This window comes from Paroedura picta, chromosome 12 (genome assembly GCF_049243985.1).
Source record: "Paroedura picta isolate Pp20150507F chromosome 12, Ppicta_v3.0, whole genome shotgun sequence".
NCBI lineage: Eukaryota > Metazoa > Chordata > Lepidosauria > Squamata > Gekkonidae > Paroedura > Paroedura picta.
In genome coordinates this window covers 46,484,810-46,510,886 of record NC_135380.1, presented here as the reverse complement: position 1 = coordinate 46,510,886, position 26,077 = coordinate 46,484,810, and the positions used below count along the sequence as shown (strand labels likewise).

The following is a 26,077-nucleotide window of genomic DNA, read 5'->3' as shown; positions in this document are numbered from 1 at the left end:
ACCTTCCCGTTCCTCTCCCCACGACAGACACCCTATGAGGGAGGTGGGGCTCAGAGAGCCCTGAGAGAACTGCTCGATCAGAACAGAAGAAGGATAGACAGTTCTTATATGCTGCTTTTCACTTCCAGAAGGAATATCAAAGCAGTTTACATTTGCCTTCCCTTTCCTCTCCTGGCAACAGACACACAGTGAGGTGGGTGAGGCTGAAAGAGCCCTGATATTACTGAAGAAGAAGATTTGGTTCTTATATGCTGCTTTTCTCTACCCAAAGGAGCCTCAAAGTGGCTTACAATCCTCTCCGAGCTAATTTTACTCTCCCCACAAAAGACAACCTGTGAGATAGGGGAGGCTGAGAAAGAAGAAAAAGAGTTGGTTCTTATATGCCACTTTTCTCTACCTGAAGTAGTCTCAAAGTGGCTTCCAATTGCCTTCCCTTTCCTCTCCCCACAACAGACACCCTGTGAGGGCGGTGAGACTGAGAGAGCCCTGAGATTAAGAAGAAGTGTTGGTTCTTATATGCTGCTTTTCTCTACCGGAAGGAGTCTCAAAGTGGCTTACAGTCACCTTCCCTTTCCTCTCCCCACCACAGACACCCTGTGAGGGAGGTGAGGCTGAGAGAGCCCTGAGATTACTGAAGAAGAGTTGGTTCTTATATGCCGCTTTTCTCTAATGGAAGGAGTCTCAAAGTGGCTTACAGTCACCTTCCCTTTCCTCTCCCCACCACAGACACCCTGTGAGGGAGGTGAGGCTGAGAGAGCCCTGAGATTACTGAAGAAGAGTTGGTTCTTATATGCCGCTTTTCTCTAATGGAAGGAGTCTCAAAGTGGCTTACAGTCACCTTCTCTTTCTTCTCCCCACAACAGACACCCTGTGAGGTAGGTGAGGCTGAGAGAGATAGTGCCTGTTGGCATAGAGGAGACCAAGCACTTCTCAATGACAACGGTCAACAGGGCAATGCCTGACTTTTCCTCCATCTCCTTGTGGGCTAGATGTGGCACTAGACAGGGCTCAATCCTCCTTCAAATAAGTGGGCTGCCACTGAGTTCACCAAGGTGATTACTCGCCAGCTGTCAGCTGCTTGGGCTCTCTCTCATTATGGGTCCGAGGCACAAGGCCATTTGCCAGAGACTTTCCAGATGAGATGCTCTTCCTTCACTTGACTTCTGTAGTGATTTGCCGGTAAGATTAAATATTACCGAGTTCCTCTGCCAGACCAAGATAAACTCAGGGCTCTCCATCTGGGGCCTTTCCAGCACCCTTTATTTTTATTTATTTATTTATATTCATGTGAAGCCATGTTCTCACCAACAATAGTCGATAATATAGAATTATAAAACATTCACTTCTCATCTGAGGTAAATATTCTTTCAGCTTGCTGAAAAGTCTTCTGTCAGCGGAGGCAAAAAGACTTTTGGGCAGGAAAGCCTCCTCTGTGAAGGGAGGAGGAGCACTCCTGGGATGAAAAAAATGTCATTTTAAAGCTACCTAGCTCTTCTCCATGGCAAGCCTACGAAAGCGCAATCCCATGTAAGACAGCACAGAAGCCATGAAGACGAATGCAGAAGTCAGCAAGTTGTAGCCACAACGTCCCCCATCCATTCGTGATCAGAGAGCAGCTAACAGGCAAGTGGGAGGAAAGAGAGAATGGAGCCAGACTGTAAAGGAAAACAAGTTTAAGCAAAGAGAAATAGAAGCTGAGGGGAAATTCAGTAAAGATTATAGCAGATGGCCTAGTCTATCTGCTCTCCCTCTCGAGGCAGGAAGAAGGCTAGAGATGGGTAACTCCCATCACAGGAGAAAGGAAGCAAAGATATGTCTTGCCTCCCTCAGCGAGTGGAGGGACACACCCACCAAGACGTCCTTATTTATTTTTCATTTATTTATTTAGATTTTTATACTGCCCTTCCATATGGTTCTGAGCAGTTTACATAAAATGTTGTAATAGTTACATGGAACATGATAACAATACTAGTAGGAAAGCCCATTTTAAAAATGGGCCTTGGAAAGGGCTTCCCGCGACCCCCACCACCAGCTCGCCGGCCAGGCAAGGGGCGACAGAAAGGTCCGCCCCGGCAGGCTGGCATCTCCGGGAGGAGCTGCTTGGCCTGCAAAGGCCTCTCGCTGTGTCAGCATGTGGCGAGAGGCCTTCGTGGGGCGAGCGGCAAGTGAAAGCCTCCCATCGCCTCCGGGCCGGCGTTCCTGGGAGGAGCCACTTGGCCTGCGAAGGTTTCTCGCCACAATGCAGCGAGAGGCCTTAGCAGGACAAGTGGCTAGGAAAAGCCCACCCCACCCCACCCCGCCGCCGCTCGCAGACACAGGATCCACACTTGGATCCACACTTTTCTTGGGTGCTTTAGGATCCTTTGGGCTGACCCTGTGTTGAGCAGGGGGTTGGACTAGATGGCCTGTATGGCCCCTTCAAACTCTATGATTCTATAATTTATAGAATCATAGAATCATAGAAGCCTGCCACGAGGCTTCTGCCAGCAAGACTGGACAAGTGCTCCAGGAGCTGGCCCTATCCGGACACGCCCAGCGAAAGCGGGCCAGATGGACAGCAGGTTCCTGTGTCCTGGACAGCAGCCGAACAGCGGACGGACAGCACTGCCCAGATGGCCATTTCACATATATATAGAGGAACTGTGGTAAGGATAACAAATAACAGACATAGTATAACACGACAACCAGAACAGTATTTAACAGAACAGTAACACTTATAGATCCATGGGTAGATTCAATTGTTCAGTCATGGGGGAGGCATCTGATTGGGGGCCACCAGCAGATGTTTTGAGTCAGTCGGCCTCAAGCAAATGCCTGGTTGATGAGCTCCCTTTTGCAGGCCATGCGGAATTGTGGAAGTTCAGGCATGGACCTGATATCTTCGGGGAGCTCGTTCCACCAGGTGGGAGCCAAGACCAAGAAGGCTCTGGCCCTTGTTGAGGTCTGACATGTTTCTTTGGGACCAGGGATCCGCAACCAGTTGGTGGTGGTGGAGCATAAGGCTCTTTTGGGGGTATAGGGAGGGAGGCGGTCTCTCAAGTACACGTATGGCCTTAAAGGTGATTACCAAAACCTTAAGCTCAATCCAGAATTCAACTGGGAGCCAGCCAAGTACTGGCTGGATGTGGGGTCTCCATGATGTTTTAGTGAGAATCCTGGCCACAGCATTCTGCACCAATTGTAGTTTCCGGATCAAGGATAAATGTAGGCTTGCGTAGAGTGAGTTGCAGAAGTCCAGTCTAGAGGTGACTGTCGCATGGAGCACTGTGGCTAGGGGTCTAGGGCCAGGTACCACACTAGTAGTTTGGCTTGGCGGTGATAGAATGCCAGCCTCGCTACCTTTGTGACCTGGGCTTCCATTGTAAGGAAAGCATCCAGCTTCACGCCCAGGTTCCTGGCGGAGTGCGTCTCTGAGAGCTGCACACTGTCCAGGGTGGGCAGACGCTCCTCCTCCCATTGTCCCTTCCTACCCAAGCACAGGGCCTCCGTCTTTGCAGGGTTGAGATTCAGATGACTGTTTGATCCATTTCATCACTGCTTCCAGGTATCTGGCTAAGGATTCTGGGGGAGAGTCAGGGTAGTCATCCAACAGGAGGAAGAGCTGGGTGTCATCCACATATTAGCGGCAACCTACCCCAAACCTCACTACCGGCTAACCTAGAGGGCGCATAAAGATGTTAAATAGGATTGGAGAGAGGACCACTCCTTATGGGACCCCACATGTGAGCCTATGACAGATACTCTCTCTATTATCGCTACCCTCTGTCCGTAACCCTGGAAGAAGGAAATCAGCCATTTGAGGGCTGTTTCCCGTATCCCAACGTCGGCTAGGTGGTGAGTAGAAGCTCATGATCGACTGTTTCAAATGCTCCTGACAGATCTAGTAGTCCTAGCAGTGCTGACCTGCCTCGGTCTAGCTGGCGTTGGATGGCAACTAGCGCTGTCCAGGCCAGAAATCTGACTGAAATGGGTCAAGAGCTGAAGTTTCCTCTAGGATTGCTGATATTTGGTCTGCAGCACCCCTTTCTGACTCAGAGGGAGAAGACCATCAAATAAGAACTTGTTGCTGGGTATAGAGTTCTATCAAGATGGAAGACCATCTACTAGGAACACGTTGTTGGGCAGCAGAGTGCCATCAAGACAGAAGACCATCTGCTAGGTACACATTGATGGGCAGTACAGTGCTGCCAAGATAAAAGATCATGTATTAGGAACATGTTGCTGGGTAGTTGATTGATCAAATTTATTTTTTTAAATTCCCAGTTTAAAGAAAAGTAATCCCCCCTTAAGTTGCACATTGAAAAAAAAAACTTCCCAAGTGGCAGGAGTCATCTTAGAGGAGGCCTACTCCATCTATCCTCCTATGGCAGCGCCTTGGAAGAAGTATCTTTATTTTACACTTGGAGCTAGGGGACTGCCTCTTCTGAGGTGAAGCCTCTTGGCAAGTGCTGCTTCAAAAGCAATTCTTCTCAGGACTATTCAACCAGATGAACATTTACACAGACATAATCTATTAAACAAACTGGCTGAGACAGCTAACCCTCTGGTTTCTTTACAAAACAGTGTTTGGAAGAAAGGAGGGCATGCAGAGACCACCCAAGATGAGGTTCAGTGAAGTAACTGTCCGGTGCTGTTGAAGGTGACAGAGTGGAGAAACAAAGGAAAGGGCATGGGGCAGAGGGACGCTCCCCATCTGGAAGTTCTCCTGCTTAAGCATGAGGGGGGCAACTTTATTATTCATAAAGGGAAAATCCCTCTCTCTGACTTGGTGGGCTTCCTTGATGTCACAAAGCAAGAAACTGGGGTCCATGGCCTCAGTCTAAAGTGAGACCAAACGCATCTGAATATTTAGTGCCCAATGTAATTTGGTTGTTGGAGATTCACTAAGTACCACTATTGAGCTAGCAGCACGGAATTCCTGGCAGACAACATCGACATTGTTGAGGGTCACAAAGACTTTAGAATGGGTACATCATCTCTGTCAGTAGAACAATGTCCTATGGTGGCCCTTCAATTCTTCCTGGGGTCTAAGGCAGATGAGGGGACCTAGAAGCTGTGGGTAGGCAGAGGCCAGAAAAGGAAGGTCAAGGGAAATAAGGGGAGATCTCAGGCAGGAGGACAGAAAGGGGGGGTGATTCAGAGGAAGGGAAGGGAGCCCAGAGAGGGCAGATATGTGCCAAGTAGTCAGGGGTTGCACTGGTAGAGAGAAGTGCTGGGAGTGATTAAATATGTTATCAAAGTCACACTAGAGTTATGCTGACCCTTCCTGGGGTTTTCAAGGCATGGGGGGCACAGAGGCAGTTTGCCATTGCTTGCCTTGGAACAGCAACCCTGGTCTTCCTTGGAGGTCTCTCATCCAAGTACTAACCAAGGCTGACAAAACCAGTCTGAGCCAGCCGGTTCAGGGTGGAGAGCTAATTCTGGATGAAACTGCCAACTAGACATCAGTATATCTGTCAGTGGTTTAAACCACATGGGAGTATATCCAAAATATGTGGCAAACAAGCTCAGAAAGATCAGGGCCCTAATGGCATTTAAACAGTTCCGTAGAGCCAGCTAAACAGACCTCTTCCGCCAGGCTTTTGGCTGAAGACCAACGATGGAGGGCCTCCTGCAGCCCAGGATCCACCCCTGTAATGCAGCCCCACTGCCCCCAAGGTCATGGCCTCCACCTTCTCAATTACTGCAGTTGCTCCCATTTCTAAGTTATGCTGCTGTTGCCTATTAACTGAAATGATTGTTATGTCCCGTTCTCGATTGTTAAAAGTAGCTTAATGTACGTTCTCTTTTACTGGTTCTATGTACGCCGTCCTGAGATGTCATACTGAGGGCCACTACATGAATGAATGAATGAATGCTGGTTGGGTCTAATTGCAGATTGCCCCCAATAACAGCGAGATTTGTAGGAGGATCTCTCGCCTTCTGTCTTCAGATATTCAAATAACTTCAGGTTGCTTCCTTTGTTTCTCCTCTCGGCAAATGCGGGGTTCTAACAGAAGTCTTCTTTCTTTAATCATTCCACATTGGACTCCCAGCTCTTTATTTGCAATGAGGGTCAAATTGAGACAACAGAACATATCTTGTTAGTTGCGAAGTTGTATCCGACCCATCGTGACCCCATGGACAATGATCCTCCAGACCTTCCTGTCCCCTACCATTCCCCGGAGTCCATTTAAGCTCACACCGACTTTTTCAGTGCCATACATTGCCAGTGGGAAGCCCATAGCCTTGACTAGACGCACTTTTGTTGGCAGGGGGATGTCTCTGCTTTTTAGGATGCTGTCTAGATTTGCCATAGCTTTCCTCCCCAGGAGCAAGCGTCTTTTAATTTCTTTGCTGCAGTCCCCATCTGCAGTGATCTTGGAGCCCAGGAAAATAAAATCTGTCACTATCTGCATTTCTTCCCCATCTATTTGCCAGGAATTGAGAGGGCCGGATGCCATGATCTTAGTTTTCTTGATGTTGAGTTTCAAGCCAACTTTTGCACTTTCCTCCTTCACCCGCATCAACAGGCTCTTTAGTTCCTCTTCGCTTTCTGCCATTAGAGTGGTATCATCTGCGTATCTGAGGTGGTTGATATTTCTCCCTGCAATCTTGATCCCAATTTGTGACTCATCTAACCCCGCCTTTTTCATGATGTGCTCTGTATATCTTATTTGAGTGCAAATAAGAACACATCTTATTTGAGTGCAAATTATATAATCGTATTTGCACAGGTGCATTAGTACCAACGCTTATAGAATGCCCTCGCGGCCTGAGAAAACATTGGCTGCAACTGTTGTTATCAGATTCAAACAGTCTTCTAAGTAACAAACTAGCAAGATATGCTTGGCTAGCTTCCAGAATTAGGAAACAATGTATAGCCATTCTAAGTATACCTATCAGTTTATAGAACTATTTATGTTTTTAGGCTAGTAGTTTTCATGGTGTGTTTCTTAATCTTGTATTTAGTTTACATATTTTGTCTTACTATTATGTCTCATTTTACTCTTGTACGCGAAATAAATATTGATTGATAATCACGCCGCAGGGCAGAGTGCTGGAGAAGCAGTGAATGGGGGCGTTCTGGCCTTCATTTTCCTTGCTGCAGAAACTCCTTTGTCCAGCCAGTTCTGAAGTTGCTTCCAGCTAGTTTGAAACGGGATAATAAATAGACAGCAGTAAAAATAATTCCTCAAAAGCAAAGTCCTTAAGTAGCAGAGAGGAGGCCTTCTACCAATTATTATTTTAATGTGCTGATTTATTTGCCCGGAGGAGTCAGAGGCAAGGGACAGCCAAAGTGCCTGGCAAATGCTTCTCAGGGAAGCAAATTATAGCTCTCTGGAGTGTCCCTGAAGAGACTGCTGAGAGCTTGTCTCCCCCTGCTGGCATCTAAATATGGATTTGAGGGTATTTAAAGGGGAGTTAAAAAAAAAATAAAGCGGGGAGGGAGCTATTTCCACACCTTTGAAGAGAGTCATAATCCTGCCCTTCAAAGACTAGATTGATGGATTTAAGGAAGGTGGATTAGGCAGCTGCTTTCAAGTGCATTTTTAGCATTCACGATTTCAGACTTGTTCCTTTCTCAGCACTGCTCGGAGTACTTCTACCCACAGAGAGCCCTGCTTGCATTATTTTCACCCTTACTCCTAGTCATTCTTCATTAAGTATTTATCTGGTGTTTCGGAATTGGCGGCCAAGCGTGTCAAAATACCTGCTTCTGATTCACACAAAGCACGGCAATTTTACAAGAGAATGCATCAACATCCGGACAAATGGAGGGGGGGTACTGCTGCTATGGTGGATGGGAGGGGACCCTTACACATAGGCCCCTCGATAGTTGAGAGATGCTGGCAAGAATGGGTCATTTTCCAGCCCAAATACTTGCATTGGCTGATGGCTTTGCCATCCCAGTGAGCAAAGCTCTAAGAGGGACTGTGCCGTATGCACCACAAAGAGTGTTGACAAAAGAGAGAGAAGGAGGAAAGACAGAATGGCAGACACACAGAGACTGAAATGGCCCATTGAACCTTGTCCCCAGTCTTCAGAGGGGCAGCCAAGTTAGTCCTCCATAGAATCATAGAGTTGGAAGGGGCCATACAGGCCATCTAGTCCAACCCCCTGCTCAACGCAGGATTAGCCCTAAGCATCCTAAAGCATCCAAGAAAAGTGTGTATCCAACCTTTGCTTGAAGACTGCCAGTGAGGGGGAGCTCACCACCTCCATAGGCAGCCTATTCCACTGCTGAACTACTCTGACTGTGAAATTTTTTTTCCTGATATCTAGCCTATATCGTTGTACTTGAAGTTTAAACCCATTACTGCGTGTCCTCTCCTCTGCAGCCAACAGAAACAGCATCCTGCCCTCCTCCAAGTGACAACCTTTCAAATACTTAAAGAGGGCTATCATGTCCCCTCTCAACCTCCTTTTCTCCAGGCTGAACATTCCCAAGTCCCTCAACCTATCTTCATAGGGCTTGGCCCCTTGGCCCCAGATCATCTTCGTCGCTCTCCTCTGTGCCCTTTCAATTTTATCTACGTCCTTCTTGAAGTGAGGCCTCTAGAACTGCACACAGTACTCCAGGTGTGGTCTGACCAGTGCCGTATACAATGGGACTATGACATCTTGTGATTTTGATGTGATGCCTCTGTTGATACAGCCCAAAATGGCATTTGCCTTTTTTACCGCTGCATCACACTGCCTGCTCATGTTTAGTTTACAATCCACAAGTACCCCAAGGTCTTGTTCACACACAGTGTTACCTAGAAGCGTATCCCCCATCCAGTAGGCATGCTTTTCATTTTTCTGACCCAGATGCAGAACTTTACACTTATCTTTATTAAATTGCATCTTGTTCTCATTTGCCCATTTTTCCATTGTGTTCAGATTTCGTTGAACTCTGTCTCTATCTTCCGTAGTATTTGCCAGTCCTCCCAATTTGGTGTCATCTGCAAACTTGATGAGTAGTCCCTAGCCTGAGCACCACAAGAGTCTCATGGGTCATTCTGTGCTATTAATCTATTAGTCTTTAAGGTGCGTCACCTGTTAGATCTGTGGGTTCATAGAGGAAGCCAAGACAATAAGAACAGCTCTTATTGTGATCTCAGCTTGAGGGAAAGTTTTCTCTTGAGGGAGCAACGGCAAGACTGAGAATCCCCAACATTTATACACAAAGCAGACAGGGAATCTTCCTTCCCGCCAGTGTGTGCGATTGGATCCAGCAGATGGGATCTAGTGGCACATTGGTCAATTACATGTCTGCTTGGATCCTGCCTCGGACCTCAAGCTCAGTCCTCAGCAGATCCACAAACACAACATCATGTATCACAATGGCACCCTAGCCCTTTAGGGATTGATGATGATGATGATGATGATGATGATGATGATGATGATGATGATGATGATATTATCTGTTCAGTCGTATCCGACCCTTGGCAGGTCGTATCCGACCCTTCCCCTATAGGGAAGTCTTCACTATGCGCCCCTGTCTCTGACTGCTTCTTTTAGTTGGTTCATGGTCATCCCTGTGTCGGCCTTTGGCTACCACGTTTCCTTTTGCTGCTGACCATACTAAGCATTAATGATTTTTCTAATGAGTTTGATCACATCATGTGTCCAAAGAAAGTGAGCTTTAGCCCTAATATCTTGCCTTCTAATGACATAGTTTGTTTGCTCCTCTCTAAAACTATCTTGTTGGTAACTTTGGCTGTCCATGGTATTCGCAGCATTCGTCTCCAACAGCATAATTCAAAAGCATCTATTTTCTTCCTGTCTTCTTTCTTTAGGGTCCAGCTTTTGCACCCATAGCTTGTTATGCGGAAGACAATGGCGTTGACTAGCCGGCACTTTGTATTAAGGCTGATATCTCTATTTTTCCATATTCGGTTCATTCTTAACATTACGTTCCGGCCCAGTGTTATTCACCGTTTGATTTCATGGCTGCATCCACCACTTTGAGTGATCATCATACATTCAATGTTCTCATTGTCAATCGTGACTCTGGTGCTACTGCCAGTAGTTGTCATGATCTTGGTCTTTTTGATATTTAAGTATAGTCCCAGCCTTTCAGTTTCTTCTTCTAGTCTCTTTATCAGGGTCTTCAGATCATGCTCCAATTCAGCAAGGAGTGTTGTGTCATCTGCATAGCAGAGATTGTTGATGTTACAACCTCCAGTTTTGAAACCGATTGCAGATTCTTCCAGATTAATCTTCTCCATAATTACCTCAGACAACTGGGAACACATGGTGAGGGCTGCTGGGGAGAGCTGTTGCTGCTGACCAGGTGAGGCTATTGTGGTGCTGAGTGAGGGGATTGCTGGGAGGATTAAAAAGGGCTGCTCCTTACCAGAGGTGTGAGCCTTTGGCGAGAGAAAAAGGGCTCTTGGCCTGTGGCTCTTAGCTTGGGGTTCTTATCCTATCAATTAGAATCTGTAGATTATATTTTCCTAGTAGTTGCACTGCCTAGAAGTTACAATGGACCTCCAGGACACTCATCCCATCATCTGCAGTGAGTGTGACATGATTGCTTTCCTTCCTGAAGGCAAGATGGACTACATCTGCCCCAAGTGTAAACTGGTAAGACTTTTGGAGGAAAGGATTAGGATTAGGAATTTAGAAGAGAGGATTATTACTCTGACAGCAATTAAGAAAGGGGAGGAGTTCATAGACAGGAGCTGTGCAACATCTGAATAAAGAGGATAAGGGGATTGACTTCATCATGGAGCCTCTGCAGACAGTTAGGAAAAAGACTTAAAGGCGCAGAGCAAGACAGTTCTCGGGGCCTTTGGAGCTCCAGAATAGATTTCAGGCCCTTGCAGAGGAGGAGCAAGGGTCAACAAGGGAAGAGGTCCCAAAACAAAGTCAAAAGACAAAATGAAGACGCCACGGGGATAGAAGGAAATGGTGTTGCGAAGAAAAAAAAAGGAGAGTACTGGTAATTGGAGACTCCCTACTAAGAGGAATGGATCACCATGTGGCTGGGCCTGACCCCCTAACCCGAGAGATGTGTTGCTTGCCAGGGGCAAAAATTAAAGACATTTCAGAACGGCTGCCCAAACTCCTCAAATCTACGGATCGCTGCCCATTTGTGATGGTCCATGTGGGAACGAATGACATGTCCGTGAATACCATCGCTCTAGACTATCAAGATCTGGGGAGGAGGCTCAAGCAAATGGGGGCACAAGTGGTATTCTCTTCAATCTTGCCTGTCAAGGGAAGACGAATGCGTCGGGAGAGGAAGATACTGGAGGTGAATCACTGGCTGCGTAGTTGGTGCCGGCAGGAGAGATTTGGTTTCTGGGACCATGGGATAGGCTTTCTTGAGGAAGGCCTACTAGCACCTGATGGACTGCACTTATCGAAACTGGGGAAGAATGTGTTTGGCAGGAACCTGGGGAGATTCATCAGGAGAGCTTTAAACTAAAGCCACTAGGGGAAGGAGACGATCAACATAGGGAATGTATGGAAGGAAAACGATCGGAGGCAGCCCAACTAGTTTTTAGTAAAGCTTTTGATAAGGTTCCCCATGATGTTCTGATGGATAAACTGACGGACTGCAATCTGGATTTTGCAGCAGCAGAGATCCATTTTCTTCTTGCCCCACTGTATCCTAAGTAAATTAACAAATGCCATTTCCCTCTTACCATTCCCTTGCAAGGTAGGTTTGGAGCAAGAGAACAGAATATAACAGATCCAAGATAGTTCAGTGAATTTTGTGGTGAAGAATTATTTCCATCCAAGGTCTCCTTAGCCAAAGTTGGACACTCCCAGCACTGGTTCTTCTATAACACAGCAAAATGCAAGGAGGGAGGCACTGTGTGTTTGCTAGATAAATGTATGCAACTGAGATGCAATTTCCTGGTACTTTGATCATGCAGAGTACAGAATCTTCTCTGAGCCAAGACCAAGACCATCTATACCCAGCAGGCCTCTCCTCCCCAATGGCATGGGTGTCCCCAATCCTCAATCAAACTGCATGGCAATGGAATGGCTTATCGCCATGCTCATGGATCCAAGAGGGACAGGGGCTTCACACCCCCTTAAATGGCTCTCCGCTGCTGCGAGTCCCAGCAACTGACCCTGGGCAGGGACCCCCCTCCTCCGCACCTCCATGGGTTTGTCTTCCCCCTTGCTAAAACTCTCTGTCCCCTCGCCATGCCACATCTCACAACCGTTCCAAAAATTCAATCCTGCTTTTATGTAAAGTATTTCCTTCCTTCTGTCAGGATGACAGAAGATGTAACCCAGCAGAGCGACTTTTTTGACATCCAAAGCCAGCCTCCCTATCAACTCGTGCTTCTTAGCCAATTCCCCATCCACAAGCAGAGCTTTCCTCTTTGAGAACCAAGATGGGGAAGGGGGATCCTCCTCCTCTAATGCATTATAATCGGCATTGTTAACACTAGGTGTCAGCCTCACCATATGCGAACAACAAAGGCAGCTTGGAAATTGTCCCTATCGCAGGGCAAAAGGAAAGTGGGAGATCACCATGAATTCAGAGCAGGGAAGACTCACCTTTGGGGTGCAACTGAGCCATGGCAATCCTTCTGGAAACCATACCATCATCCATCAATGACCCTTTCACAGACCAAACACATGAGCACATGGAAGAATGTGTGTGGCATTTAAAACTTATATTTGCCAAAAACCAAGTATCTTCTCTTCCCCTGGGCACAGAAAAAGTGGCTTTCTTTAACCAAATTTACTGGTAAAAGCTCATACATGTGACTGCCTCTTGTCTCCCGTTCCCCTCAACTACTCACAATGTGCCATCTGAACTGACTGTTCTCCTCTCACAGACACAAACAGGGGAAACCACAGTGCCCAAGAGCCAGTGAAGGGGCCTTCAATGGGATGTTACGTTCACATTTTTATTTCCCCATTCTTCCAAGTACGTCAAGGCAGCATATGTGGTTCTTCCCCTTCCCCATTTTATCTTTCTTTATACTGTTCTGCTGTGCAGCTGGGAAGGGCTGGGACTCAGGGGTGAAGCATCTGCTTGGTCTGGAGAAGATCCCAGTTTCAAGTCCCTGAACCTCCAGTTGAAAGCCCAGATGACAAGCAATATGGAAGAGACCCTGGAGAGCTGCTGTTAGTCAGAGCAGGCGGCACTGGTTATGATGGTAGCTGAAATTCCTATGTTCCTAAATTGCTAAGATATAAGGCATGTCTACTACTGGGGAAATAGATGCAAAAGAAATGGCTCCCCCTGGGAGCAAAACCACTATCACAGGATGCTTTGAAAGGACAGCTGTGGACTTCAGGCTGAGATTTCAGCACTTACCTTTAAGGTCTTCACGGCCACCGTCAGGTTATACTTCTTCCAGACACCTTCGTAGACCTCCCCGTATTGACCCCCTCCCAGTTTGTGCTTCATGGTGATGTCAGTCCGTTCAATTTCCCACTTGTCGTAGTTTGGGGAGACACCATAGATGGTGGGCTTGTTCCGCTTGGGGGCTGGGTAGTGGAGAGTGGTGATCAGCCCATCTGCGACAGTTGAGTGGTGGTGGACCAGCTCCGCCAAGGTGTTGAAGCGGCTCTCAGAGGAGACATACAGCTGTGAAGCAACAGCAAAGACAAGGTTTCCCACCAGCTCTAAGCTACCCGACCAAGTTTCCCTACAAATGCCAGAATTTGAGGGCTGCCCGTGTCACATTGCACTTATAGAGCACATGTGTGCTACAGTAGCACAACAGTCCTGCAGATATTGGGCAGGGGTGGGGGAGCAGCCAACGCTGAGCAAAAGGAGATTCCCCAGGACCACCTAGGAAACTTCAACTAGTTGCGCTCTAGCATGGCAGCTAAAGAGCTGTTCAAATCTTACCTCTGCCATGAACTCTCCAGGGGGCAAGAGGAAAGCTGGTCTCTTTCTTTATGCTACGTGCCCCTTGCTTTGGTCAGGCTTTCCTCCAAGTAGCTCAGGTTAATATGCATGATTCTCCCTCCTACTTTTTATTCTCACAACAATCCTGTGGAGTAGGTTAGGGTGACTGAGAGTGACTGGCCCCAAGTGACCCAGTGAGCTTCATGCAGAAGGGAGGACCATTTGTATATCCTCTCTGATGTTTTATTCATGCCAGGAAGCTCAGACACAGGACTAATGCAAGCCTCTGAGCTACACAGAGTTGCTCCAGGCCTTTATGATTATCTTTCTGGGTTAATGTATTTGCTGCAGGGATTCCTCCAAGCTCTGAGAGTAAAACTAAAACATATGGTGCTAACCCCCCCCCCCCACACACACACACACATTAAAATGCCTTTATGTATACCTGAGATACATCAATACCTTTCCAATCTGTCTGATGGAGATGTTTCATTCAACACAAGAACCACCTCCATGCACAGTGCTCTTTTGCTGTAGGAAAGTTGCATAAATATGTGCATTTTCCCCAACATCTTGGAGCTGCAACAGAACCACTTGCTTTGGCCTAGAATGGAAACCCACCCAGTCCAGTGTTACCTCTGCAACAGAACCTACGCTATGTTGACCAGATTGTCCCACTTTTGGAGAGACATCTGGGGGTACCTGGTAAATTGTACTTGTTGAAATTTTTAAAAGATATATTACAATAATATTTTTGCGTTCTATGCATTCTATGAAACTTTTTGTTGCTCCATATAGACCAGATTTTTAATCAAGAACCCCCTAGGTCAATGGTGTCCCGCTTTACCAATGTTAAAATCTGGTCACCTTAACCTAGGCAGAAACCTCTGAAAACAAACTGGCCAGGCATTGAGGTGATGTTTACTCCTTGGTGTTTGACCTCCCAGCCCCTTGGCCCTCCCAAGACACTTATGAATGGTTAGCTGTTTTAGCAAATAACAGTGAAAGGGGTATTATGACACCCTGCTTGGTGTAGTTGTTAGGAGTGTGGACTTCTAATCTGGCATGCCGGGTTCGATTCTGCGCTCCCCCACATGCAACCAGCTGGGTGACCTTGGGCTTGCCACGGCACTGATAAAACTGTTCTGACCGGGCAGTGATATCAGGGCTCTCTCAGCCTCACCCACCCCACAGGGAGTCTGTTGTGGGGAGAGGAAAGGGAAGGCGACTGTAAGCTGCTTTGAGCCTCCTTTGGGCAGGGAAAAGCTAAGAACCAACTCTTCTTCTTCTTCTTCTTCTGCATAACACACCTCAATACAACACAGCTAAAGAAATGGCCAGTAGCTGAGAAGCGGAAGAAACTCCTAGTGCACAACATTCTGGCATGAAAATAAGTTACAAAACAGAAAGAGAAAGGAAAGGGGGAAGGTGCAGAGAAAAAACGAAGGGGCAGCACAAAATGAAACAGATCCCCCAACACAATGAGCCATGTTCTCCTGCTGACTTGACAGAAAAGCAAGCTGCAAAGAGGTCACCTGGGTGTAGTCTGCACAGGGCTTTTTACCCACTGCCAGCTTGACTAAATCCCTGCCGTATACACTGAATTCGATTTCGGGTGTTTTAAATTTTCTCTCTGCAACATGCATGATTAATCAGGAGTGACCCTACCCTTCCCCTGCGTTATCCGGAAGTGGATATAACCCTCGACTGACATCAGTAAATGTACAGATCTTTGATTTTTGCAAAGGAGGCAATAGGCCCACTGTTGGGTGCAGATGGACAAACTCTAACGGAGGATGCAGAGAAAGCAGAAAGGCTCAGCGCCTATTCTACATCTGTTTTTCTCACAGGTCAAAGGGTTTAGGCACATATAGAGATGGCAGTTGCCAAGGGATAGTGTCTGGGTGGCAGGTTGACATGGACAGAGAGGTTGTTGAGAGACATTTAGCTGCACTGGATGAGTTCAAATCCCCTGGGCCGGATGAAATGCACCCGAGAGTGCTCAAAGAACTTTCTGGAGAACTTAGACAACCCTTGTCCATCATCTTTGGGACCTCTTTAAGGACTGGAGATGTCCCAGAGGACTGGAAGAGAGCAAACTTTATTCCAATCTTCAAAAAAGGGAGGAAGGATGACCCGGGAAACTACAGACCAGTGAGTCTGACCTCTGCTGTGGGGAAAATATAGCAGATAAGGGAGCGATCTGCAAACATCTGGAGGACAATTTGGTGATCCAAGGCAGCGGTCCGCAAGCTTACGCTTGCTGCGGACCGCTGCGGCGTAGTGGGGGGAGAGGGTGGCCTGGGGGTCCGCGCACGCGTGGCAGCCCCAGCGCAAACACGCCTGCGCGGAGTGCCGCGCACACGCGTTTGCGCGGCAGTCCGCGCAGGCGCGTTTGCGCCGCCGCCATGCCAGCAGCTGCGGCTTCCCCTCCCGGCCCTTCCGGGCCGGGAGCAAATCGGCAAGCTTCTCTTCCCTCCCCTCCCGCTTTGGTGGCTGATTTGCTCGTGGCCTGGCGAGCTTCTCGCTTCGGGGGGGAGTGAAGAAGGAGCTGCGGCCCGGCGCCAAGGCCTTCGCGGCCTGGCACCGGGCTGCGGCCCGCGGGTTGGGGACCACTGATCCAAGGAAGTTAGCATGGATTTGTCTCCAACAGGTCCTGTCAGACCAACCTAGTTTCCTTTTTTGACCAAGTAACCAGTTTGCTGGATCGTGGAAATTCGGTTGATGTCGTTTACTTGGATTTTAGTAAAGCTTTTGATAAGGTTCCCCATGATGTTCTGATGGATAAATTGAAGGAGTGCAATCTGGATTTTCAGATAGTTAGGTGGATAGGGAATTGGTTACAGAACTGCACTCAAAGAGTTGTTGTCGGAGATAGATGGGAAAGATGGCTGCTTGAGCACTTAGAAGGAGCTCTTGGTCCGTAAAAGGGGGCTGAACGTATCTACGTCTGGCAGAAGCAAGCAAGCTGCGCAAACCTTGCTAAATTCTCCTTATAAGAGCCCGTTACTGATCTGCGAAGAGAGATTCTCCAGATCTTAAGCTATACGTGACTACTAAAGGCCAAGAAGCAGTCTGCCATCAGAGCCTTCTTCAACAAGGATTGCCTTTTCTTTCTCATTCCTCTCTCCTTTTCTGAACTGCTTTGAAGAGACTTCAGAGTTATCTAACTTCAAATGCCTGCTATCAACAGTGAGTAACGTTTTAATGACACTAAATTGTTTTTGTACACCTCCCCCTGTCTCGTCTACCAAGCCGCAGCAGCGAGTTCATCTTTCTCACAAAGACTTTCCTGCTTGTTTTTCTTGTCTTTTTTCAAACTCTGGGGGAAAGTAAAACATATGAATAATTTTTAAAGACAAATGAGCTAATTTGGACTGTTTACATTATACGGCGATTTCCCTTGATAACAGATCTCGCGATATATCTCCCACTGTGTGACTTTCTAAGCAATCAGAACTTCGCGGGAGGACCTCTCCTGGCTGTTTGAAACACTGCACAAAACTAGCTGGTGTTGACTTCTAAGTCTGGTTTTAAATATGGCTATTTTGACTCAGATGGTCCGTCTGTTAGCAAAATAAAGAGAAGATCTGAATGCCTTCACAGAAAATTTGTTGAAAGATATTTTTAAGGAGATCCGAAATGGCAAGAACAGGAATGATGAACCAAATGATAATGATAGTATTAACCAACTGGAACAAAAAAAATAACAAGAGTGAAGAATTACAGGATTGGAAATCTTTAGCAGAAGAAAAATTTGAAGCATTGGAGATGGAGTCCTTCAGAAAGCAAGACCTACAACAAGAACTTATTATCATCACTGATCAAGTTCCTCCAGATGAGGTTACCTTTACTGAAAAGACATATCTCAAAGCAGAAGCACAAAAGACTCAGCCAAAAGATACATGGGTTTAGAATCATAGAATCATAGAGTTGGAAGGGGCCATACAGGCCATCTAGTCCAACCGCCTGCTCAACGAAGGATTAGCCCTAAGCATCCTAAAGCATCCAAGAAAAGTGTGTATCCAACCTTTGCTTGAAGACTGCCAGTGAGGGGGAGCTCACCACCTCCTTAGGCAGCCTATTCCACTGCTGAACTACTCTGAATGTGAAAATTCTTTTCCTGATATCTAGCCTATATCGTTGTACTTGAAGTTTAAACTCATTACTGCGTGTCCTCTCCTCTGCAGCCAACAGAAACAGCATCCTGCCCTCCTCCAAGTGACAACCTTTCAAATACTTAAAGAGGGCTATCATGTCCCCTCTCAACCTCCTTTTCTCCAGGCTGAACATTCCCAAGTCCCTCAACCTATCTTCATAGGGCTTGGTCCCTTGGCCCCAGATCATCTTCGTCGCTCTCCTCTGTACCCTTTCAATTTTATCTACGTCCTTCTTGAAGTGAGGCCTCCAGAACTGCACACAGTACTCCAGGTGTGGTCTGACCAGTGCCGTATACAATGGGACTATGACATCCTGTGATTTTGATGTGATGCCTCTGTTGATACAGCCCAAAATGGCATTTGCCTTTTTTACCGCTGCATCATACTGCCTGCTCATGTTTAGTTTACAATCCACAAGTATCCCAAGGTCTCGTTCACACACAGTGTTACCTAGAAGGGTATCCCCCATCCAGTAGGCATGCTTTTCATTTTTCTGACCCAGATACAGAACTTTACACTTATCTTTATTAAATTGCATCTTGTTCTCATTTGTTCATTTTTCCATTGTGTTCAGATCTCGTTGAACTCTGTCTCTATCTTCCGGAGTATTTGCCAGTCCTCCCAATTTGGTGTCATCTGCAAACTTGATGAGTAGTCCCTCCACCCCCTCATCTAGATCATTAATAATTATGTTAAAAAGTACCGGGCCGAGCACCGAGCCCTGAGGTACCCCGCTACTCACCTCTCTCCATTCTGATGAAACACCATTGACAACAACTCTTTGAGTGCGGTTCTCTAACCAATTCCCTATCCACCTAACTATCTGAAAATCCAGATTGCAGTCCTTCAACTTATCCATCAGAACATCATGGGGAACCTTGTCAAAAGCTTTACTGAAATCCAAGTAAATGATATCAACCGAATTTTCCTGATCCAGGAAACCTGTTACTTGGTCAAAAAAGGAAACTAGGTTGGTCTGGCAGGACCTGTTGGAGACGAATCCATGCTGACTTGCTTGGATCACCAAATTGTCCTCCAGATGTTTGCAATCGCTCCCTTTAATATGTGCTCCATTATCTTCCCCACAACAGAGGTCAGACTCACTGGTCTGTAGTTCCCCGGGTCATCCTTCCTCCCTTTTTTGAAGATTGGAATAACATTTGCTCTCTTCCAGTTCTCCGGGACATCTCCAGTCCTTAAAGAGGTTCCGAAGATGATGGACAAGGGCTGTGCAAGTTCTCTGGAAAGTTCTTTGAGCACTCTCAGGTGCTGGGACTATACTCCACAGGATTGTTGTGAGAATAAAAAGTAGGAGGGAGAATCATGCATATTAACCTGAGCCTTGGAGGAAAGCCTCGTTAGAGTTTGTCCATCTGCACCCAACAGTGGGCCTATTGCCTCCTTGACTTTACGTTTGCTCCTCACATAACTGAAAAATCTTTTCTTGTTACAATGGGCTTCCCTGGCCAATCTTAGCTCACTCTCAGCTTTGGCCTTTCTGATGATTGATCTACAGTGCCTAGTTCATTAATGGCTGATTCTTTATCTCTGAAGCTAACCTTGAATTTGTCAAAAGTGGAATGTAGCAGCTTTAATTGCTACAAACCAGGAGATTTATAGCACCTGAATGTAGTATGTCTCTCTATATAAAAAAAGTATGTGAAATAAGATATATTCATCGGTGATAGGTTAGACTGGGAGCCCTCCGCGTAACCTGACTGGTTAGAGGGACAGATAGGGAGTGATCTTCAGGATACCTCATGATGACGTATCAAGGTCTTAAAAATGAGCTGCACTGATACAGACTTCAAAGAATGCTCCAATTAGCTTTCTCTCCATGCTTGCAAACATGTATTCTAAATAAATCCTCTTGCTGCTTAGCTATTTTTGTTGTGGTCTTGTAAATTTTACACTGCATGATCCATAACACCTCGAATTGAGACCTCCTTAAAAAGATTGGGAGGAGGCGGGGGGGGGGGGCTGACATTTTTTCTATATTCTCTTTCTGTATGGATGGCATTAATACTTACAGTAACTGCAAAGATTTTAAAACAATTTGAATTGAAGAATTTAAGAGCTGCAAATGTTATGATAAAGCGGGCTTCTCTTTCTTTCCCCTTTAAAAAAAAATACTGGGCTAAAGTAAACGGGCAGTAAATGATAAAGGTTTTTTTTCCTTTTTTATTTTCTTTTTATAAATAGTAGATTAAAGTTCATATTGTTTTATAAGAAATGCTCAATATTAAGTACTTAAAATATGTTGTTGTAAACAAGTGTAGGAACCAGCTGATTTTCTAGCTTAACCCTATGCCTTGGTTCAAGTCTAAGGGTAATTCTTATAACACCCGTTGACTGTAAGTGCTGGAAATGTTATGTTAAAGTGGGATTTTTTTGTTGTGGCTTTGTTTTTATATTTACAGGCAACAGACATCTACAGTATTTGGCAATGCAAAACTTCAAGCAAATGGGGACTTTGGGGAGTAGAGGGAGGGATGATATGTAATCAAAGATATTTTTCCTTGTTCTTTCTATATAAAATAAACAAACAAACAAACAAACAAACAAACATACATACATACATATATAAAGAATTGTTGTAAATGGTGTTTCATCAGACTGGGGGGAGGTGAGTAACGGGGTACCTCAGGGCTCGGTGCTCGGTCTGGTACTTTTTAACATATTTATTAATGATCTAGATGAGGGGGTGGAGGGACTACTCATCAAGTTTGCAGATGACACCAAATTGGGAGGACTGGCAAATACTCCAGAAGATAGAGACAGAGTTCAACGAGATCTGAACACAATGGAAAAATGGGCAAATGAGAACAAGATGCAATTCAATAAAGATAAGTGTAAAATTCTGCATCTGGGTCAGAAAAGAAAAATTCCTAATCCTAATCCTTTCCTCCAAAAGTCTTACCAGTTTACACTTGGGGCAGATGTAGTCCATCTTGCCTTCAGGAAGGAAAGCAATCATGTCACACTCACTGCAGATGATGGGATGAGTGTCCTGGAGGTCCATTGTAACTTCTAGGCAGTGCAACTACTAGGAAAATATAATCTACAGATTCTAATTGATAGGATAAGAACCCCAAGCTAAGAGCCACAGGCCAAGAGCCCTTTTTCTCTCGCCAAAGGCTCACACCTCTGGTAAGGAGCAGCCCTTTTTAATCCTCCCAGCAATCCCCTCACTCAGCACCACAATAGCCTCACCTGGTCAGCAGCAACAGCTCTCCCCAGCAGCCCTCACCATGTGTTCCCAGTTGTCTGAGGTAATTATGGAGAAGATTAATCTGGAAGAATCTGCAATCGGTTTCAAAACTGGAGGTTGTAACATCAACAATCTCTGCTATGCAGATGACACAACACTCCTTGCTGAATTGGAGCATGATCTGAAGACCCTGATAAAGAGACTAGAAGAAGAAACTGAAAGGCTGGGACTATACTTAAATATCAAAAAGACCAAGATCATGACAACTACTGGCAGTAGCACCAGAGTCACGATTGACAATGAGAACATTGAATGTATGATGATCACTCAAAGTGGTGGATGCAGCCATGAAATCAAACGGTGAATAACACTGGGCCGGAACGTAATGTTAAGAATGAACCGAATATGGAAAAATAGAGATATCAGCCTTAATACAAAGTGCCGGCTAGTCAACGCCATTGTCTTCCGCATAACAAGCTATGGGTGCAAAAGCTGGACCCTAAAGAAAGAAGACAGGAAGAAAATAGATGCTTTTGAATTATGCTGTTGGAGACGAATGCTGCGAATACCATGGACAGCCAAAGTTACCAACAAGATAGTTTTAGAGAGGAGCAAACAAACTATGTCATTAGAAGGCAAGATATTAGGGCTAAAGCTCACTTTCTTTGGACACATGATGTGATCAAACTCATTAGAAAAATCATTAATGCTTAGTATGGTCAGCAGCAAAAGGAAACGTGGTAGCCAAAGGCCGACACAGGGATGACCATGAACCAACTAAAAGAAGCAGTCAGAGACAGGGGCGCATAGTGAAGACTTCCCTATAGGGGAAGGGTCGGATACGACCTGCCAAGGGTCGGATACGACTGAACAGATAATATCATCATCATCATCATCATCATCATCATCATCATCATCATCATCATCATCATCATAATCAATCCCTAAAGGGCTAGGGTGCCATTGTGATACATGATGTTGTGTTTGTGGATCTGCTGAGGACTGAGCTTGAGGTCCGAGGCAGGATCCAAGCAGACATGTAATTGACCAATGTGCCACTAGATCCCATCTTCTGGATCCAATCGCACACACTGGCGGGAAGGAAGATTCCCTGTCTGCTTTGTGTATAAATGTTGGGGATTCTCAGTCTTGCCGTTGCTCCCTCAAGAGAAAACTTTCCCTCAAGCTGAGATCACAATAAGAGCTGTTCTTATTGTCTTGGCTTCCTCTATGAACCCACAGATCTAACAGGTGACGCACCTTAAAGACTAATAGATTAATAGCACAGAATGACCCATGAGACTGTACAGTTCTAGAGGCCTCACTTCAAGAAGGATGTAGATAAAATTGAAAGGGTACAGAGGAGAGCGACGATGATGATCTGGGGCCAAGGGGCCAAGCCCTATGAAGATAGGTTGAGGGACTTGGGAATGTTCAGCCTGGAGAAAAGGAGGTTGAGAGGGGACATGATAGCCCTCTTTAAGTATTTGAAAGGTTGTCACTTGGAGGAGGGCAGGATGCTGTTTCCCTTGGCTGCAAAGGGTTTAATGGGTTTAAACTACAAGTACAATGATATAGGCTAGATATCAGGAAAAGAATTTTCAGTCAGAGTAGTTCAGCAGTGGAATAGGCTGCCTAAGGAGGTGGTGAGCTCCCCCTCACTGGCAGTCTTAAAGCAAAGGTTGGATACACACTTTTCCTGGATGCTTTAGGATGCTTTGGGCTGATCCTGTTGAGCAGGGGCTTGGACTAGATGGCCTGTATGGTCCCTTCCAACTCTATGATTCTATGATTCTAAGCCTGGCCTTTCTCGATGGTTTCCCATCTAGGCAGAAACCAGAACTGACTCTAGGCTCTGAGAGCTGATGAGATTGGTTTAGCTTGGGCTAGATGGCCTGTATGGCCCCTTCCAACTCTATGATTCTGTGATTCTGTGAATTAACTTACTGCCTCATGCTTCCAATGCTATTGCAAAGCAGTATTCCCTGATTGACCAGGGTGTCAGTTCAATGATTTCCTGGTTCCCAGTTGCAAGGCTTGTCTTAAGGTGACTGTGCTTCAGAAGCCCTAACCTCTCTCAGCAAAGATTTGCCTCTTAGATTTATTTCCCCCTGTGATTCTGCTGTCTCCAATCCCCCCCCCCTTTCAAGAAAAGAGACTCCAGCTGTGTTTGGCTCCCCTCCCTGTTCTGAGCTTTCCCAATAATGTGCAGAATACTTTCTCTTTCAATTGGGGGGGGGGGGTGAGGAAGACCCGAGTTCAAATCTCTCTGAATTCAGCAGGATCCACAATGGAAAAAACAAAGTAAGTGCAGAATCAGTCCTGGTTTCAGTCCTTCCCTTTTCCAGTTTGTTAAGAAGGTCCTGAGTCTGACAAACGGAAATTCTCTCCTTGGTGAACTTTTGCCAGGGGTGTGTGGAGATGTGCTTACTCAATCCTATCAGCCCCACAGGGTGACCAAACAACAGGGACACAGAGCACCAACACCTTCTGCTGATGAGAGTCGAGTTGGCTCCCTTTCTGATCATCAGATATGATTCATTTTTGCAAGAGGGATTATGGCTTAAAAGGTCAGATCATCTCCTTGATGCTTTGGAAGTCATGTCTGTTACCTTGGAAGCTTCCTCTTGCTCTGAACAATTGCCGCTAACGCATTACATGCTCTTCCTGTGCACGAAAGCTTCCTGAAGAATGTTAGGGGCAACTGAGATGAGCAAGATTAAGGTTGGAGTGGGTGGGGAATCTGTCTTCTAATGCCCTGATGAGACTTGAAGGCACACCATTCCAGCCTGTATGGATAGCTACTCAAGCCTACCAGGGGAAGGGGAAGAGATCGAGGTAGAAAAGAAGAGAGGGTCAGAAAGACAGCCTGGACTTCTGGAAGAAATGGAAAGAGAGCATAACCTCAGGCTACAGCCTGTTATAGGTGCAAGAGTGGCACTACTGTACGTCATAGCATCCCTAACTCTTGGCCTAGGCTACCTCACAGGGTTGTTGTGAGGACAAAAGAAAGGAAAAGAGAATAATGTAACCTGCTTTGGGTCCCCAGTGGAGTGAAAACTGGGTGTAAGTAAGTAAATAAATACCACAGGCAAACAGGAAAAACTGGTCTGAGACCAGAAGTGCAGATAAACATTGTGGTGGTATGTAACTACTTCTGTGGGAAAAGGTCTTCCCAAGCTCCACCTTGGCTCAGGCTCATGCTGCTGGTGTGACATGGTTCCTGCTGATGTGACATGACCGTAAACAGTTCCAGGCAAAGCCTGAGCCTTTAGTAGCAACAACAGCCTCTGACCTCCTTGAGAAGCTCTTAAGTCTTACTCTAGCCTGACTTAGGTGTAAACTGCACAGAGCTTTTATTCTAACTCCAGATCGATTCAGTCCCTGCCCTCTACACAGAATGTGATTTCTGTTTGGATTTTGGGCGATTTTAATTTAATTTAGACACCTAACCACCACACTGTTTGTTTTCCTCTCGCTTATTTTATTAGTAGATCACACATTGAACATGAGTCAGCAGTGTCACTCAGTAGCAAATGGGATTTCGGCCTGTATCAAATGGAATATTGTGTCCAGATCATGGGAGGTGATGGTACCACTTTACTCTGCTCTGGTTCAGCCTCACTTAGAGTACCGTGTTCAGTTTTGGGCACCCCAATTGAAGAGGGATGTAGACAAAGTGGAGCATGTCCAGAGTTGGGCAACAAAGATAGTGATGGGAGACCAGGACATATTATTATTATTATTATTATTATTTATTTATTATTATTTATTTGATTTGTATGACCGCCGCTCTCGGAAACCGGCTCGCGGCGGTTCACAACATTTTAATACAATACAATATATTAATCATTAAAATTCCCCATTAAAACCCCATTAAAACAATGACAATATGAAGAAAGGTTGAGGGAGCTTGGTCTTTTTAGCCTGGAGAGGAGACGACTGAGAGGGGATCTGATGAGGGGATCTTCAAGTATTTAAGGGTGCCATATTGAGGGTGCAGCAGAGTTGTTCTCTCTTGCCCCCGAGGGATGGACCAATGAGATGAAATTAATTCAAAAGGAATTATTTCTAAACATCAGAAAGAAGTTTTCATAGGTCACTGTTCAGAGAAGTATGTGATGGAAAGCTATAAATTGGAAAACTTGAGGTGGGGCAGGCTTGGGGAAATGGGGAGAATTTCTGCAAATTCTGTGAGTGTACAGTGTAATTGCACCAAGCCCTGACTCCCTAATGCCTGCCCCCACACCCTGCCCCATTAGTTTCCTAGTATGATTCTCCATCATATACCTATCAGAAAAAGTGGGCTGTGACCCCTAAAAGCTCATAGTGAAATAAATATTCAGACCAAGCAGCAAAGGCACACACACACACACACTTTTTTCTTTCAGTGCCATATTGAAGCTTGAAGATTCTGCAGGCAACCTAACAACACAACATGTACCCCAGGTGCCCAGACCGTAAGAGGCTAGGGTTCAGCTATCTGCTCTGCTTGTGCGTTCCCTCCCCCGCCCCCAAGTAAACCCAGCCTCTGTGTGTGTGTGCGCACACATGCATGTATGTAAAAAAATCAGGTGACTAATACTGCCTTAAAGCATGAAGGCTCAGAATTAAATCCTGAATGATACAACTGTGAACACAAGACACAGGCTAATTCACCTGCAGAGAGCCTCGTTATACTACCTCTGTTCCCTTAACCTCCACTACTTCTTATTATTTAATGATATATTTCTCAAGGTAAGCCACTAACTGTTTGTTTTAATGAATTCTTCTTGTCAGCATTTATTCTCAGCAATGGCTTTTACAACAACTCTGGGGGATAGTGAAGCTATTAACCTGCCTAGCACAAATCTAAACTGATTATCTTAGCACTGCTTGAGTGTTCCATGGCATAAACAGTACTGC

The 26,077-nt window shown here is 45.9% G+C and overlaps 1 protein-coding gene across 4 annotated transcripts in view; it reads right to left on the bottom strand.

Moving 5' to 3' along the window:
• Positions 1-26,077, bottom strand: part of ABL1 (ABL proto-oncogene 1, non-receptor tyrosine kinase) — a 263,258-nt gene that overhangs the window by 35,044 nt on the left and 202,137 nt on the right. For all 4 annotated transcript variants that reach the window (XM_077305221.1, XM_077305224.1, XM_077305223.1 and 1 more), the window contains one exon: positions 13,262-13,534. In XM_077305221.1, coding sequence (XP_077161336.1) covers positions 13,262-13,534 — 273 coding nt within the window. The remainder of the gene's footprint in view (positions 1-13,261; positions 13,535-26,077) is intronic.